General features: G+C 39.0%; 1 protein-coding gene across 5 annotated transcripts; it reads right to left on the reverse strand.

Annotated features, from left to right (window-relative positions):
* Window positions 1-1288: 1288 nt before the first annotated feature.
* Window positions 1289-13615, reverse strand: LOC103695996 (heat stress transcription factor A-1-like). Of its 5 annotated transcripts, none has more exons than XR_005512683.1 (5): window positions 12987-13605; window positions 9502-10366; window positions 9375-9387; window positions 9024-9127; window positions 1289-1538 (listed from the first exon to the last, which is right to left on the reverse strand). XR_005512683.1 is itself a non-coding variant. In XM_039128659.1 (5 exons), exons 1-5 carry the CDS (start codon window positions 13218-13220, stop codon window positions 1527-1529), a joined length of 1248 nt encoding a protein of 415 aa, XP_038984587.1. In that variant the 5' UTR covers window positions 13221-13615; the 3' UTR covers window positions 1289-1526. The 5 variants fall into 5 exon arrangements, 3 of the variants coding, with proteins under 3 accessions (XP_038984587.1, XP_038984588.1, XP_038984589.1); XM_039128659.1 differs by lacking the exon at window positions 9024-9127 and adding an exon at window positions 3685-3808 and having other exon boundaries at window positions 12987-13615; XR_005512684.1 differs by lacking the exon at window positions 1289-1538 and adding an exon at window positions 3685-3762.
* Window positions 13616-17307: the final 3692 nt, after the last annotated feature.

Below are 17307 nucleotides of genomic sequence, written 5' to 3' on the forward strand. Positions count from 1 at the left end.
CATCCTATATCAGGCAAAGGATCAAAATCCATTCAAATCCAATCACAAACACCATGATCAGCCCGTAGTCAGCCTCAATAAGCCCGTGTTATAGCTCTGATACCATTTGTATCAATCCAAAATCTTTTCGGCGATGTGGGCCTAAACACACAGCGGCACGAATGCTCACATTTGTGTTAAATAAAGGTGGTTGTATTTTTGAAAACATAATTATATCTCTTTGAAAGATATACGATCTTTCTATGTTAAACAATTGTTTTGGAGTACGTAGGACCACCTCAAACCACAACACTACCTAGCAGTTGGAACGTGCTTATATACGTGCATCATATGATGGCAACCTGACGATCCCAGTTCTGAATAATGCCCGCCAACCACTCGGTCCTCTCAAATGAACAGTTACACACCGCTATGCCTTCGAAATGCTGGCAGCCAGTTTATGCGCCTTGGCTCCCCAGAGATCTCTGAAACAAAAATGGCAGGATTGGTGAAGCAATCGGGTCCCATCCATGTTGATGCTATATATTACGTCCTTTCCTGCAGAGATCTAGCTGTTATCTTACCGCGTATTCGATCAGTGAGGAAAGCAACTTTTCAGAAGAATGAAAAGCTGGTTGGTAGGAGTGAGGTGGTCTGCTTCTGCTTTTATTTCTTTCTCCTACCATGAGCTGGCCTCCGCTACTGGCACCGAAGCCCATCCCGGAAGTGGTCATCTAGAACCATGCAAGTATGCTTCAGACGAGCCATGCTACTTATGTCTCGTTCTTATCTAGGTTTTGTATGCCGACTTGAGCTTTCACAAGATGTTAGGCTGGCAACTTCATGCCATTTAATCTTATTTTGAAACCTAGCTCATCTAACCTGCAGCTGGCAGCCTGGCCTAAATGAAGAGGGAGGAATTCTGATCTATTATCTACATCACAGGCAGGCTGTCATCCAACTTTTTCTTTTTGTTTCTATAAACATAGTGGGAATGCGACCTTCTTACTCATTCTTTCTCTCGAACTTAAGCCAGCAATTTGAGCTATACAACAAAGAGGAGCCTACCTCAGGCAGTGTATCTGGTTCCGGGATAAAATTATCCTGGTTAAGAATTGATCATCCACTTATTTATCGAGACGGTCTCATGGATTTTTTGCATGGTTGACTTTAGCCAACCAAAGCATTTTAACTACCTAACCGCAATTAAAGTTATATCCAGGGGGGGTCAGGAGTAACTTTAAGTAGCTGGTTAAGTTCCCCAGACCCCTATTTTTAGTTCGACAAGTCCTTCGATGATTGTTCATGCTGTTTCCTTCAACTCACTTTTTTTTACCAACAACGAGTTGCATGCGATACAGCAGTCTGTCAACTAAAGGCTCCTTGAGTAGCTTGTCGAAAGACTTGGCATTCATCAAGCTCATCATGGATTACCTTCAGCTGAAAACCTTTGTTTTTTTACAATGTTCTATCAGCACAACATCAACCCACCACCTTTCTCATCTGGGCTTTTGGGACCGGCATTGGCAGTGTTGCAAGGCTTCGCTTCAAATGGAAATCTGAACCATGAAACGATTTTTATTATTTTATGGTCAAATTTCACCAACAACAGAAGAATATATAGAGCATTTTATGGAATATATGGACTAATGACTTTCTGCTTAAATATGAAAGTTGTTCCATCATAAATTGGCTACAAGTAAAATGTTGACAGTAGATAAGATGATATTATTTGATCCATTAAGCAATAAAACAATTCAACCATTAAGGGAGGAACTGAAATTCAAAACTATAATTGCCCTTCCCGAAAAAGGGAACCAACGCCAATTAGTAAAAAGGTAAATTGAACTTATTTTGATCATGCCAAAAATCAGTGAACTCCAGCAGTAATTTCATTTTTATGTACCAAAGTCCCAATTGGCACCTCAAACAATCAACGATGATGGCATGTCAACCTCGTATGATCAACACACACCAAATTTCGCCTTCAATGGGAAATCAGTGCATGTCAGGTGTTTGATTTGTAATTCGGTTTCAAATAAAAATTGACTGTGTCAGGCACTAATTTGACACCTTCCAGCACCCAACAAAATGATACTTAACAAATTCAACTTTCATGGAACATTTATTGGATGTTAAGCACTGATTTGATGCTTAAGAAATTTTCACTCTGCCAGGTCCAATGGTATAAAAGCATGCACCTTTATTTTTCCCAAGACAAGCAGGGAGCTTGCTTTAATGAAAAGAATCTATAATCTTAAGCATTATCACTTTGAAATGAAACTTTTTGAACAGCAAAAAATGACACTGCTATATGATTATTGCATTGCAGAAATGATTAAAACACAGCGCTATAATTAATATTGCACAAAAATAGCATATTCAAGGCGTAAGTAGCATATCGAACAATCTAAAATGGGCAATATGAAGAGCACATGAGACAGTATGCAACACAATGCTAAAGCATGATATGAATGTGCCCTTGATACAGTGCGAGACATGACCGACATGACCACAGTCTGATAAACTAGCAACACAAAGATGGATACCACATCTTAAATACGATCATCACAACTCAGAGCACTATATTTTGTCCCTATTTTATATGCCTAGTATAATATGACTAGTTCAAAACACCATATTATATCATATAAACCAGTGACCACCACACATTTGGCACTGTAGGACATTAGCTTTAACACATAATACAATAATCTCATCAATTGATACAATTCCTTCTACATTTACGCATTCAGAATATTGAGTACTTCACTCTCTGTACTTACTATAATGGGGGATCGCAACAATACATTGCATGTAATGGTAGATGCTAATGGATGCCACGACAAATTTAATGCAAAGTTAGCATATATGAAAAAAAATAAAAAAATACGATACACATGATGTGAATAATGCCATTTACTTCATTTTATGATTAAACAAATATGAACAGCATGCCTTGGATTTCAAAAAAAACTTCAAAATTTTCCTTCTGAAGAGCAATTTGAAATGAAGCTTTTAGTCTTTGAAAGTAGAAACTTACTACAGCCTCCAGATAGGCACAAGTGAAGTCATCAATTAATAACAATTCCTGAATGTTCTTTCAATCTCATTAATTAACATGGCTTTTTATTGCACAAAATCCATAAAGGCTTATTATAGATCTAATCTGAGAGAAGGAAGATTTTTCTTAACCCGCTCAACTTGAAATCCTCAAAAGAAAACTAAAAGAAGATAGAAGAATTGCGAAAGTAGGGCTTAAGTCCTTTTTTCTTTCATTGATCATCCGCACCTCCTAAACTGAGATACATAACCCCTATTTATAATATTAGTAAGATCATCCCTTTCACAATTTGGGTTGGATTCCTCTCCTAGTTCGAATAGGACTAGATCTTCAAAAATAAATATGATTAACAGAAATAATTTTACAAAAATAAAATTCTACAAAAAGAAGATCTCGACTTCTACATCAATTGTCTTCTATTGCTCTGCCTGATTCTTCTTGGATAGAGGCTACGCTTAATCAAAGTCTTATCCGAAAATAAAACTTTCGATTTGACCGGCCCGTTTCAGACACAAACGATGAAATGTGGGCTTGGTGCTAGAGGTGTCGCTCTCTAAAGGGTGTGCCGTCATATCGTAGATTTCGAAAAACTATCCAATCTTTTTTTTAAAAAAAAATATCTTAATCAGATGACGTATTACCAAGTTATGCCCTCTGAAAGTTGGCCAGCGATTTGGCTTTCCGATGTGGCTGATCTCACTCTTGAACCTTGTCCAGCCCTGCTCGTAGTAGCCAAAGTAGTTCACATCAAATCTGAAAATCCTCCTGGATCAATTATATAATGAGATATAAACTTGTTGATGAAATTCAACCATATAGAAGAAAATACCATTTATGATTTGGTCATAAGGCCAAAAAATAGCCATTGTGAATTGGTATTCACATAAGAAACAAAATCCTCTCTCTCTTTCTATCATGCTTCTAGAGAGAGAGAGAGAGAGAGAGATACCAAACAAAAAAAACTTTTACATATACGAGAAATTGTGGCAGAAAAAGAAACATCATCACAATAAGAGCTCATTGATGACCATTCAAATGTCCGAAAATTTCAAGTTTTTTAGAGGGAAAAAGTCAATAAGGTTTCTACCTAACATGCCTTGATTACTAAAGTCTATAATGGTTTGTTCTGTTTGAACAAGCTTAAATCATACAACTATAACCAATAAACTAAAATCCACAGACAGCCGGATATTCCTTCTAGCTCTTATGGCAAGATTAGTTTTTTCCATTCTTGTCTTGGCCAGAATTCTGGCACCAATTTGATAGAAAGATCCTAGAACTTGATGGATTCCCAATTTGCTCAAGAAAGCTGATCCGATGTATAAGGAAGAAGGCTTGAGGACCATGTTTAAGAAATGAAATTGTCACAAGGTGAAAAATCTTGATAAGTAGTTTTCTACATTGGGCAAATAAAAGTTCCAGCTAGGTTAAGAAAAATATAGATGTCAACATTGTAGGACAAAAATGGCTGAAACAAGAAAGAGAAATTAAGAAATGGATTAAAAAAAAAAAAAGTTGATTCACAGTGAAGGAAACGAGAAGAGCAAAATACTAGTAGGGTCCATTGGTCCATGAAATATGGCTATGAAAGCTGCACACTTCCATAGCAAACAGTACACTTCCTGCGGACTATAAACACTAATTTCAAACTCAATCTTCTTAAAAATATTTCCCAAAGCTGATATTCCAAAGTGAAGAAAATGGATACCAATGTTGTGTAAAATAAAAAGGCAGTTCTTAATAAGTTAAGTCAGATGCTCTTTTAAACTTGAGAGAGAACTTGGGAGCTGTTTGCAAAGAGAGAGGAGATGATGATTATGTTCCACTTGGCACCTAGCAACTGAAGGTATTAGCTGAAGACACAATAAAGGTGGCAATATAGCAACTAACTACACTCATTTGTAAACATAATGAATGCCACCAACTATCCTCAGCAACTATAACTTGAATTACAATGGTTTTCACTGTATGTCAACCACAGGTTAAATTGCAACATTTATGCTGCATTTAGAAGCTCAGTTGTGAATGTAACCAGGACAAAATATTGGAAAAAGGACCAGTTTAGGTAGGCCAGTTAGATGAAACAAAAACATTCTAAGGGCTCGAAATGTCCACGGGGTTAATAAGGTGGCAGTCTTGATCTATATCCTTCTCATCCCTGCTTCTCTTTTAGCAACAGTTCAACTGACTTCTGGACTCGAAATTTGATAACTACAACTCCTGAAGGGAGGGGAACCTAATATCTCTCAAACAAAAAAAATCAAAATATGTCCTATCGTAATCTGTCCAATTTGAACACAAAAACTTTTTAAACTTTCTAAAAAGAACTATAGAAATGCAGTAATTATATTACCATTCCTCTTCAAACATAAAGGGAGAAATAGAAATTACAGCAAACAAGAGAAAAATAAGTAAATCACTCTTCTAGCTGTCTGAAGAGGCAAAAACAATTGGTTAATAAACCAAAATACTTTCCAAACAAATAAATCACTAGAAAACTCCAACACCTGATAGCTCTTCCACAGTTAATTCCCTTACACAACCAAATATATAAACCTTCATAAATAGCAATTTTAAATGCAAACACGTGGGAACCAACACCCTTCATAGCCCTAAATAAATTTGTCCTCATCTGTTATATCTTTTAATTAATCTTGACCTGTACTCCATCAAACTTTTGCAACAAGAACAATAGCCTAGCCTATAGAAACCACAACTTCTATAGCAACACTTGCTAGAACCCATAAGATGACTTTTCTTTTCTATAATAATCACATGCAATACATAAAAAAAGTGGGCCAGATATGTCAATCAGTTGCAAAAATACACAGAGGATGGAACACTTTCACCATCCAAAAGGCTTATAACTTGGATTGAAGATAACTAGCACTCTATGTTCGCAAATCAGCTGTTAGAACTACATCAGATTCAGGATAGGTTTTATTTAAAACCTAAAGAGAAAGAGCGACATTAAATCTTCCACATTAATTAATTAGGGGTGCATTTGGTTGCATTGCCAGTTTCCTGTTTTTAGAAAATAAGGAAAAACCAGTAAGCTGTTTGATCACCAACTATTTGTAAACAAGAAATATAATAGGTTATGATTGTTTTTGTTGTTAATTCCATCACAGAAAATATGTCTTTGGTAAGGGTAAGGGAGACTTGAATGGAGATTGAATTCACTGGCTCCATTATATATCCGCAGCACAGATGTTTGTTATCGATCTCCAAGGCACCCGACAGGACCCACAAGAATCACAAAGACACTTCCTTAGGGGTCATTTGGTTGATGAGTTTTCCTAAAACAGGTTTACACAAAATCTTAAATGAATGAGTTTTACAAAAACACTTGTATGGATGTTTACCATAAACCATAAAAGCCTGTTGGTCAAAAGTGTTAGGTCATAAACCTGAAATTAATTTTATGAGAAATAGGCCTTCCCTTATTTTTCATAAGACCTGCTTTTGCAGAGAACTAAGTTTCATTATTACCTGTTTTAAAATTAACATACAACATGAGCGACTGGTTTACCCCCCCCAAAAAAAAAGAATAACATACAACCCAACAGCCCCTCAAAGTGTCGCATAACTGCTCAGTACTGATGCAAAGACATGCAGACCCAAATTCTAAAACTAAAGTCGTTGGAAGCAATAACTGTAAAAAAGAAAATCCTGCATACATCATATGCCTAAATTTATTTTTCTTGTTCATTTCTTTCATCCATGCTTCCAGAACCATATATCCCCAAAACCAAACTGGGTATGAGACACCCAATAGACTAGGTTAATGGGAAGGCCTGTGAATGAATTTCCAACTCCTAAGGCCACGTCTAGTGTAGGCCTACCTTCAAAATAACCTAATGCAACCCAAAACCCCCAAATATTTATATGATATTTTTGTCTTGCATAACAATATCATAAAATCTCATATCCAACTCTTCTTGAATGTAAAACCTGATTCTTTCTATCCCTTTCCCCTTCAATTTAAGATACACCAGCATCATCCATTTTACAATATTATATTTTCTTTTCTCAACTTTCTTTTTTTTATTGCATTATCCTCATAACTTGCAACATAATAATGGGACAGAATTTTTCCTTCTTGAGTTAACCCCTTTTTACTAAATTCTCTTACCAACTCTCAAAGACTTCTCCAACTTTCTCCAATTTTGCAAAGCCTCACAAAAACATTACTAACCTTACATTTAACAGATCCAATCAAGTCCATATCAGTAAATTTCTCTCTTACTAGAATGCATTAAAATGTAGATTGTATTTTCACCCAATCATAAGACTAACATATAGGTGCAGATTATCATAGATGCAAATTGCCTTGACGAGTAATTCAAAATTTTCAGTTTAAGAGTTTAAAACAAAAAATCAACATCCAGGAAAATAATCGATAGTGAATTTTTTAAAAGAAATGAGATCAAGGAGATAGAAATAGATTAGAATGAATGGAATGGCAACTATAACAAAATAAAACACATTAGCATGATAAAGCATGTTGGTTCTGATTAAGGTTACATTATAGTGCATATGCTTCTTTGGGCCTCTGTTTGCTCTTGTTTTTTTTCCAATATTTTGAAATAGAAATATGTATGGTAACTAGATTTGCTTTCACTCATTACACGAGTGGTGATGATGACATTGGTGGAGGCAATGGGGGTCGTAGCGGTGGTGGTAGTGAAAGATGGGGAGGGCATTTGTCAAGTTGGAGGGATGTGGCAGTGAGTAGTGGCCATAATGGTGGCAGTATAGCAGTAGTAGTGAAGGTTGTCATGGTGGTGATGGTGATGGTGGCAGCAGCAGCAATGACAACAAAGCATGGAGGGATCCAATTTGCGGTGGCAGCAAGTGGTGGTGACAAGGAAGGGGTTCTGGCAACGTAGGTGGTAGAGTTGGAGGTTCGGGGAGTAACCTATTCTATTGTTTTTGTTTTCAATTTTGGAAGCAGAGAAATTTTGCTTCCAAAAGTTTAGAGATTTCATTTATTTCAACAGGAATGTTTTGGGAAAAAAAAAACAAAAATGTCTTTATTGAACATGTTTCATGCCTCATATGTTGTTTTTCTTTCCATTTTCAAAAACAGAAAACAAGAAATGACAAGGATGCTAAACAGGGACCAAGCTGGAATCTTGTCACATTCGTCAGCAAACATCCCTTTAGACATCATACTTCGTGCATTTTGGACTTTGAAATTTCCTTTAAAAACTTGTACCTTGACCATATACAGTACCCCTCTAACAGTTCCACAATCTTATCGCCTAAACAGCCTCTGTCTTCATCCCACATCCCATTTGTATGTATTGGCAAAGTCATATGCATATTATAACATAAAAAATTCTTGGAAGGTCCAAATAAAGGTCAAAGATGCCACAAAACAAACTCCACCTAATCCTAGAATTACCGGCAAGAAAATGTAAAAAGTCAGGGTATGGCTTTTAACAATCATGTCCCCTAACAATATAACCAAATCCATAATTAATAGGTGTATTCCCCCTGTTTGAGGTTGGCTTTATGAAACCTGCCCATAAGAACAATCTATTGATACTATTGTCTAAATACACCAAAATTACTGATAAGAAATTTTATTTTCTCTGTGTTTCAGCAAATAACATTTAGAACTGGAAAAAAATTGATAATACTAGACAATGACTTAGTGCATCTACAGCAAAATTCTAGATTTTTTAGGACTGGATTTCTAGAACTACATTAGTCTAGTAGTGGTACTATTGTAGCATATAATCTTGATAAGCCTAAGACTGGTTAAAATGTGTATGCTCTTGATTACTACACACACATTGACCTCCCAGGGCATGCAATGATATAAAAACTTTTTAAGGGAAAAAAAATCCTCTGATAAATATTACCATCATAAGTATGTATGTCAAAGCCAGATCATCAAAAAAAGAAAAACAAAAAGTCCAATCCCATCCAATTAGTATGCATGTCAAAAGCTTTGCTTAATTGGCCTTACACCAGTATTTCATGGTAACCATGACGTTTATCAGCCAGCAAATGAGCGCAGTCCATCCCTCTATAATATATTGTCCAATCACCTAGTTTCCATATTCAGAAATGCTGAAAAGCCAAAGAAATTTCAGTCATTAGGGCAGAAAAAATTCGGTCTGAGATTTAATTCTTTGGTAAAAGCTTTAAAAAAAATAAATAGAAAGATTATTAAAAAAAACAAAGTCGCAGACTTATCATTAGCAAACAAAACGAAGGGACATGTAATGCCCTTATTTGGAACACACATTAACATATGTATACATTAACGAAGGGAGATGTTCTAAACTCCTGACCCATAGAGGCTAACCCAACTTACGTGTGTCTGTCAGGCGTAATACATTCCCCATTCCCTTCCAGGGAAAGAAGTTCCCCCTTTGCTACTTCATCCTGCTCTTAGACTAGGCTTGGTCAATTCGCCTTCTTTCTTTACTTATTGAATTGGCCTTTCTCAGACGCTTGATGATTCCCTCCCATCTGTTCACTTGGAAGAACCATGTTTTTTGATGTTTCCATCTGAATTTCCTGCTCTGGTAAAACAAAATCCAACATAAAATCTGGAACCTCCAAGGACTCAGGCTCCATCTGCCCATGATTCTCTGAAATCGGGCTAGCCAAAAGTTGTTCAATATATTCTGTCAGAGGAATATCCCCTCCTGGAGGCAAAGAGGAGTTAGCCTCAAGTGACATGACATCCACATCTGTGGACAAATCGTTGACTCCATTAGACATGGGCTGAAAATTAGGTGACACAACAGAATTCGGCATTGATGACATAGATGGCCTCAATGTTTCAGGCATAAAAGGCTGGTATCTGATAATCTGCCCATCAGATGAAGTCTGGAAACTTCCTACAGCACCCTGTTCCAAGGCAGGAAGCCTTCTTTTCTTATTTGCCTCGGTCCACCTATTATTCCCAGTCTGCTGCATTAGTTGTGCTACAAATCCAGGACTCTTAACTGCCATGGCCAAAAATGACATCATCTGTTGCTGATGCTGTTCCATTCCTTGTATTCGTTGTCTCAGAATGCGAACTTCATGGTCAGTGTTTTGCTGATGCTGCCTGAGTTTTACCAGCTCCTGCATGAGGACATTCTTATCCCTCTTAAGCATTTCAATTTCCTCCTTTGGCCCAAATTTTCCGACCTCGACGCATGCCTTTACAGATGTATTTCTCCCTTGAGACTGATGCTGCTGAACAGCATTATGGGAAGGCTTCTTCCTTGTAATGGTCTTCAGCAAATCCTTTTGTCCCCTCAGGAATCCCTCATTTGCAAACTCATATCTATCAGGATCGACCTTTCGAAAACCCTGTTAACACAAGGGTGACCATTTATACTACAAGAAAGGACAATGAGTTAATAAAAGCCCTTCCAACCAAACAAACTGACTAAAAATAACATAGACATCCATATACTGATTGTGAGCTCATAACCCACTGTAACTGAACCAAAAAAAGCTGCAACTCAAATTTAACTAGATAAGTGATTGGTTATGAAAATGACTTCCCATGAAACACTAATTGAGAGATATCAGTCCACACAATTCACATTGAACATGGTGGTTTACAACATTTGCACACAGTTTCTTATATCAATTTAAGTTTAACAGAGTACATGACTGACTGAGATTGGATATTGTTCTTTCCATGAATCATATAGCTAAATTTCTTCAGGCTGAATTTTGCTTTTGCAATGAAAAAGATACACTAAGAATGGATTTCGATCTTTCCACATGAACCACATAGTTAAATTTGTTCAAATTGTTATTTCTTTGAATAATAATGATGACAAACCAACAGAAAAACAGTAGTAAGCAACTTCTTGAGGATCAACCTTTTTCTGGCTTCATCTCTTATATTTTTTCAACTCTTTTGTTGAATATGTGATCCACATCATTAGACCCTAAGTGCATCATCAACTTGCACATCCAATGGATAGATCAAGCGGCCAAACTATTTAGCTCATCCTCCATCCTCATCTTTATGCCTTTCCTATTCAATTTCTCTCCTTTCACAGCTCACTTACTATCAACAATCCATACACCCCAAAAGAGAAAAACTCCAATCATCAAATAATGAATACTTATTAAGAGGTGACAAAAATCCTTCTTGCTATCATTTTCTGGTAACCTTTATCACATCATTGTTCATTCCTGTAACAGGTTGCATGTTGCTGCAACAAACATGTTAATGTTCAATAAAATTTAATCAATGTTCATTTCAATGTGACCAGGCTTTTACAGCTAGATGTTGCCCAACACAAACCATCCATATCTTCTCATCCAGATTTGTGGACGGAATCAGTACTCAGTAATTTCTAGAAAACAACACTAGTCCGTATGCCCATGAAGATTGTAAATACCAACACTTAGGCTAAAGGAAATGTCAGAGCTAGTGACCATAGTCATAGTACAATTATTGCCATTACAATTTCTTGCAGTATTATTTAAATATCTATATTGTCTCTCTATTGCTGTTAGTATGTAAGCACATAAAAAGGCTACCGATTAACACTAAACTATCGCTAGAAAATAAAATAACAATAATAATAGGGCCTTCGGCCCCTTAATGGACTTCAGCCTACATACAGGCCCCTGGACCAACGTATCAGAGAGAGTATGCAGCTAGATACAGGACACTATCTGAACAACCCTTTCTGGTGAGGTACATACTATATATGCACAAATCTGAGAAGAAATGAAACCTTAATCAGCCATTTCATGCAATATTCATTCTTATGAGGGCTCTTGGAGACAGCTCCACATCTGTTATGGGAGTTCATAATTAGATGATATGTTTCATAAGTTGTCACTTGCTCATCCATGATGACCCAAAAAACAGGTTGAGTATGCATGTTATAAGAGTATCTCGATCATCAAATGAGCTTGAAGGAGATCAAATAGTCTTGTCATGACGTCTTAATATCAAATCCATCCTTTATCACAAAATAATATCAGACTACCAACAAGTAAGGTCTTAAGTCTCAAACAGCATCAGAAATAGACCATTACACTGATAATGATCTAATACCAAGGACTTGGTAATCTACTCATTCCCACTTAACACAAAATACCAGCATCTTTTTTCCATCTTGAATCTTTAAAATACAATGAAATTAAGATATCTCCAAGTTTACACTAGTCATTATGTGATTAGAACTTCTCTATGCAACAAAATATGAAGTTCCATGATCTTGCAGATATAATTCCTTACGTCAGGAAAATGAGTTTAGAAGGCTACCTTAGCTTTCAGGAGAAGAGGGAAAGACCTAAATAATATGTGGATATTTCTAAAAGGATTTTTAAAATGTCAAGATAGCAGATCTCTAAAACTTGGATACAAGTTAATCAAGATTCACAAAGCCAACAGTTAAATCAACTGATGGGATTATTGGTATTTAATAGTTGTCAAAGATATCAACACCTCAATCTATAAATCCTAAATTCTTTTAATAAATAAAGCATCAGACATGACCCTTCTTGCAAAATCCACACTGATTGACCCTTCTCGCAAGATCCTCGCTCTGCAATTCAACTAACCTTCAACTTTGAGGATTCTGCCCATATGCACATGCTCATGCATATAAACAGAACGGTAGCCAAATCAACATGATTGGATTTTTGCTTTTTATTTCATGGCAATACCTTCAACGTTAGATTTTTGAAAACAAAAGCATCAATCATGTTCCCATCTAACAAATCCCTAATCGAGCAAGAAACCACTCTGCACAGCATTCAACCAACCTCGATTGTGCACGGTATCAACAGAATCATCACTGGCAACGCCTTCTAACGAACATAAATCCGCGAAAACATCAGAATCCACCTCATCACCCAATTATACAAATCCAACTCATAAAGATCCAGGAAAGGAAAAGTTGAAAGGAGAAACCGATCGCAACTATGAGGAGAGGGAAGGGGAGGGTCTCACATAGGTGTTAAGCTGGCGGACGAAGCTAGAGAGGTTGCTATGTTTGAAGTACTTGGGGAGGAGATCCCGGCAGAAGGTTGCGGGGTCCCAGATAACGAAGCTGTTGTTGGTCTCGCTCCAGGACACCGTCCCGTTTGTCTGTGGATCCTCCACCATCTCGTAGCACTTGCTCAAGAACGGCGGCACGACTGGGACCAGCGAGCTCCCGCCGCCGCCGCCCTTCTCAACCTCCATTCTTAATCTCCGGAAGAACAAGGGATCGTATGGGAATGAGGGTTTGGGGGACGATCCGGTTCGAGAAAAACCCTAACCCTCGCCCTATTTCGAGACGGGAGAGGAGAGAGCGGACACGAGAGAGCGAGGCGTAATCGGGGATGGCCGTATGGAACTGCACTCAGGACGCAGTTCTACGAGTCCTCGGTGGCGATGGACTGACTACTTGCTTTTTTTTTTCCTCTTTTATTCAAATCATGCATTTTCTGTTTGTCCATCACCGCATAATTTTGGCTCGAGCGATAAGGCAATCAGTGTAGGTAATCGAAAAAATCTTAAAGAAGCACGGTGCAGTCTCTATACAGTGAATCAACATCGCCAAGTCGGTCATCTACTCCAATCTAAGGATTAAGCCACTGAAAACCTCCATCAAGGGCATCCTGAGAGTGGGTGAGCAGGAGGGCGCTCTAAAATATCTAAAGTTTCTATTACTGATCATCGCCTCGAAATTGTTCCACTATCAAGCAGAGCATCAAGCACAGACTTGAGAGTTGGCAATCAAGTGCTCTATCTATGATGGACAATCACTCTGGTGCGGTCAGTACTCAGCTCGATACCGATATATTTCTAGTCCAACACCATCATGTCGTTAGTGCCCTTGAGGATCCTGAAGTAGATATTCAAAAGCTTCATTTGAGGTAGGCGAGAGAGAAGAGGTGGCATTTACCGGATGGCATGGGAGGTGGTTTGCCAGCCGGTCAGTAATGGCAGGTTGAGTGTTCACTCCATAACGATGAGGCATGAGATCTTTGCGGCTAGACATGCGGTCAGGTACATTCTGAAACTTGACAACCTTTGGTGCACTCTGATGAGGGCCAAGTATAGGACTCATGCTGCGGTGACCGACTTTCACACCGGACGTTACAGTTTTTTTATTTGGAGGGAGATCTATGCCTGCGCCTTGATGGTGATCCCTTCAATCAGATGGGCTATTAGTAATGGGCAGACTATTAATGTTGGAGGACAGTTGGCTGATCGAGCAACCGATCAGTCGGCTGCCGACCATGGCTGACCCTATGAGGCTGGCCGGATGTAGAGTCTGCAATCTGATCATTCTAGAGGAGAGAAGTTGGAATGAGAATTTTATGCGGCGACCCTTTGGGGAGTAGCTGGTTGAAAGAGTCCTATCACTATCTATTCCTACTCAGGAGACTGCAGACAGATTGGTCTAGAGTATGACAGAGAGGTCGAAGGTATGTGCTCATGTCCTTTAAGCTATGATCAGTGGGGGACGTCTCAACAGATCGATGGAGGCTAGATTTGGAGGATGCGCGTCCATCCACGTGTGGCCGTGTTCATCGGAAAGGTGGCATAGCCGCATGGGGTTATCTACTGACTAGGAGTGTGCTGCCAAAAGGAGTGTGAAAACTACTATAGCATACACGAGATGCCCTGACACGGAGAAGTCCATCAACCATGTTCTACTTGGCTGCCCATGGACAATACAAATTTAGAGGAGGGCTTTGTTTTCTTCATGCTTGTGGCGGTATGTGGCAACACTTTTTATAGCATCCAGATTTGCCCTTGTCTCTTGGGAGCCTCCTCTCCCCCGGCTATTTTAAGGTGAAGTTCGACGATAGTATGCCCGACGGTGGAGACAGAGGAGGTGTGGATTTTGTGATCAGAGGTCATGACTCCAGACTTGTCGCAGCTAGAGGACGACGCAACTATCATCGAGTTAGAGCTGAGAACTACATGGGAGGACATCACTTATGCGAGGCATGTTCTGGGTGCTAATAGCATCTACTTTGAAGGAGACTTTGCCACAGTGATCGAATGGATTCGAGACCAGCACAAGAATGGGGACGAACAACCGTTACTTCGTGATATACGCAGGCTAGTGAGAGATTGTAGCTCGGGCCGCTCATGTCTATCGAAAGGCGAACAGGGCAGTTAACTGAGTCGTCTCGTTTGCTGCTCAACACTCGAGAGGAGTCTTTTGGGAGAGTCATGTGTCACTTCCTTCTTCTCTTTGCCAACTTTTTGTTGTTGTTGGCTGCACCCATGCAAGATCAGTGTGAGCAGCCACTATACAAAAAAAAAAAAAAAAAAAAGCCGCCCAGTCCACATGTTTGAGCCCAATGCCTATTTGAGATAGCTTTTTTCATATAAACACAAAGACCGGAACGGACTCCTCATCCTCTTTCCTCATGCGAATCCATCCTCGGATCGCATAATGGTCACTTTGAGATCTTTGCAGATAGACAATTGAAGTGGTTCGGAATACTTTGATACACTAAAGATGCAACCCTAACGCTCTTCCTTATATCCAGCTGACCTTACCCGAGTTGGAGTACAGATCTTCGAGCAAACCAAGCCACTTATAGAACCAGAGTCCAGTATAATTAGATTCGAAATGAGGGTCGACACCCTGCAGAATTGTACCCCCCACATCTTATCTAAAGTGGCAAGGTTTCGTGCTATCCAAACTAAAGTTCAGCGTGCCTGTTAGCAGCAGTGACGAGAGAGAATTTTTATGCTACATGAATGTTGATGTACTCACGTGGAAAGCAACTGCTTAAATTCTGCAGCCAAACAAATTAGATCTTCATCGGCAAAAGTATTTTAAAGTTTTATTCTAGTGGTAAAATGGATAAAATAGATACATAATCGACGTTGGTTACATGTGAAAAAGAAGAGAGGAGGATGGGTGGACAATCCCCATAAATAGTCAATAAGAATTATTATTTGAGTAAATAATCAAAAAAATATTTTTGCTTAATTTTCTTACTATATGATAACTTGCAATGAAGTAAAGACATGTAAGTAAATGAATGCATGCATGCATGCATGCATACATACATCTTATTGAGGGATGTGTGTATGTGTGTTCTCACAAAGGAGAGATTAGCAAAGCAACCTTAGAAGCTTTTCACTATATCTTTCTTGCTCTGCTCATTGAATATCTAGACGAGGGTTTTTGACCTTCTCTAATTTATTTCACTAAGCAAGCAATGTCTTCCCATGAGAATGTATTCAAGAAAATATAAAAATCCATTTGATCGTCGAAACCTAAGGATTTCACTTATATGGAAAGTAAATCGAAGACATCTCCCGACTAGGGTCGTCTTGAGCAAGCCCGGGTTGAGCATTCCCCCAACCTATCCCGGGTTGGAGGTGGAGAAGTCTGTAAATCACATTCTATTCCAGTGTGATCGAGTTGTGTGGGTGTGGAAACTTTTTGATATCCCGCCAGAGTCTCTGTGCCAGTCTGGCTCTTTTACTCAAGCACTCAGGAGGTGGTCGACTATGCTTCAGACACGGCTTGAGGCCATCAAGGCCACATACGCTGCTTATCATATTTGGTTGGCAATGAACTTCTAGATATTCAGAGAGAGCAATTCTACGCCAAGGCTCATCTTGAAAAGGGCCCGTGTGCAGGCTGCGGAGATCACCGATGCATGTCTATCTGAAGAGTCTTTGATAGCTCGGGGCATCTAAGACTCTACCTCTGCTCATGTAGCGTCTCGGACGATGTACATCACTTGGCAGCCTCCACCCTCGAGCTTTTTCAATGTCAACTTTGATGTATGTGTTTTGGATGGAAGCATCAAGAGTGGTGCTAGTTTCTTGATCAGAGATCCGAACTCTAGAGTGGTGGCAGCCGAAGGGAGCCCGATCTTTGACATCTCGGTCCCGGGGGCGGAGTTGAGGGCAACTTGGGCTGGTCTTTGTCATACTTGGCGTGTGCTGCGGGCCAATGCTATCCTACTTGAAGGTGTCTCCGTTACAATGATCAGTTGGATCCGGGAGTGTCCTAGGGACGCTAGGGGACACCACTCCCTACTTTAGGACATCTAAGGCATAGCTAGTGATGGCATTACCTTCAAGGCAATATATGTCTATAAGGAGACAAATGGAGCTGCGGATTAAGTGACTTTTTTTTGGCAAATCACCCTGATAAGGCTAGTAAATTACGCATGATATATAAAAGGCTGCAGGCAGCTTCTCGAGAGACGCATAGAGTACTTGGTGCTTCTGATGAAAAAGACCCCGACAAGGATATCACCACAAACAAACACTACCAGAAAACACGCGTATAGTGACG

The sequence above is a fragment of the Phoenix dactylifera genome, chromosome 8 (assembly GCF_009389715.1).
Source record: "Phoenix dactylifera cultivar Barhee BC4 chromosome 8, palm_55x_up_171113_PBpolish2nd_filt_p, whole genome shotgun sequence".
In the NCBI taxonomy this organism is placed as follows: Eukaryota; Viridiplantae; Streptophyta; class Magnoliopsida; order Arecales; family Arecaceae; genus Phoenix; species Phoenix dactylifera.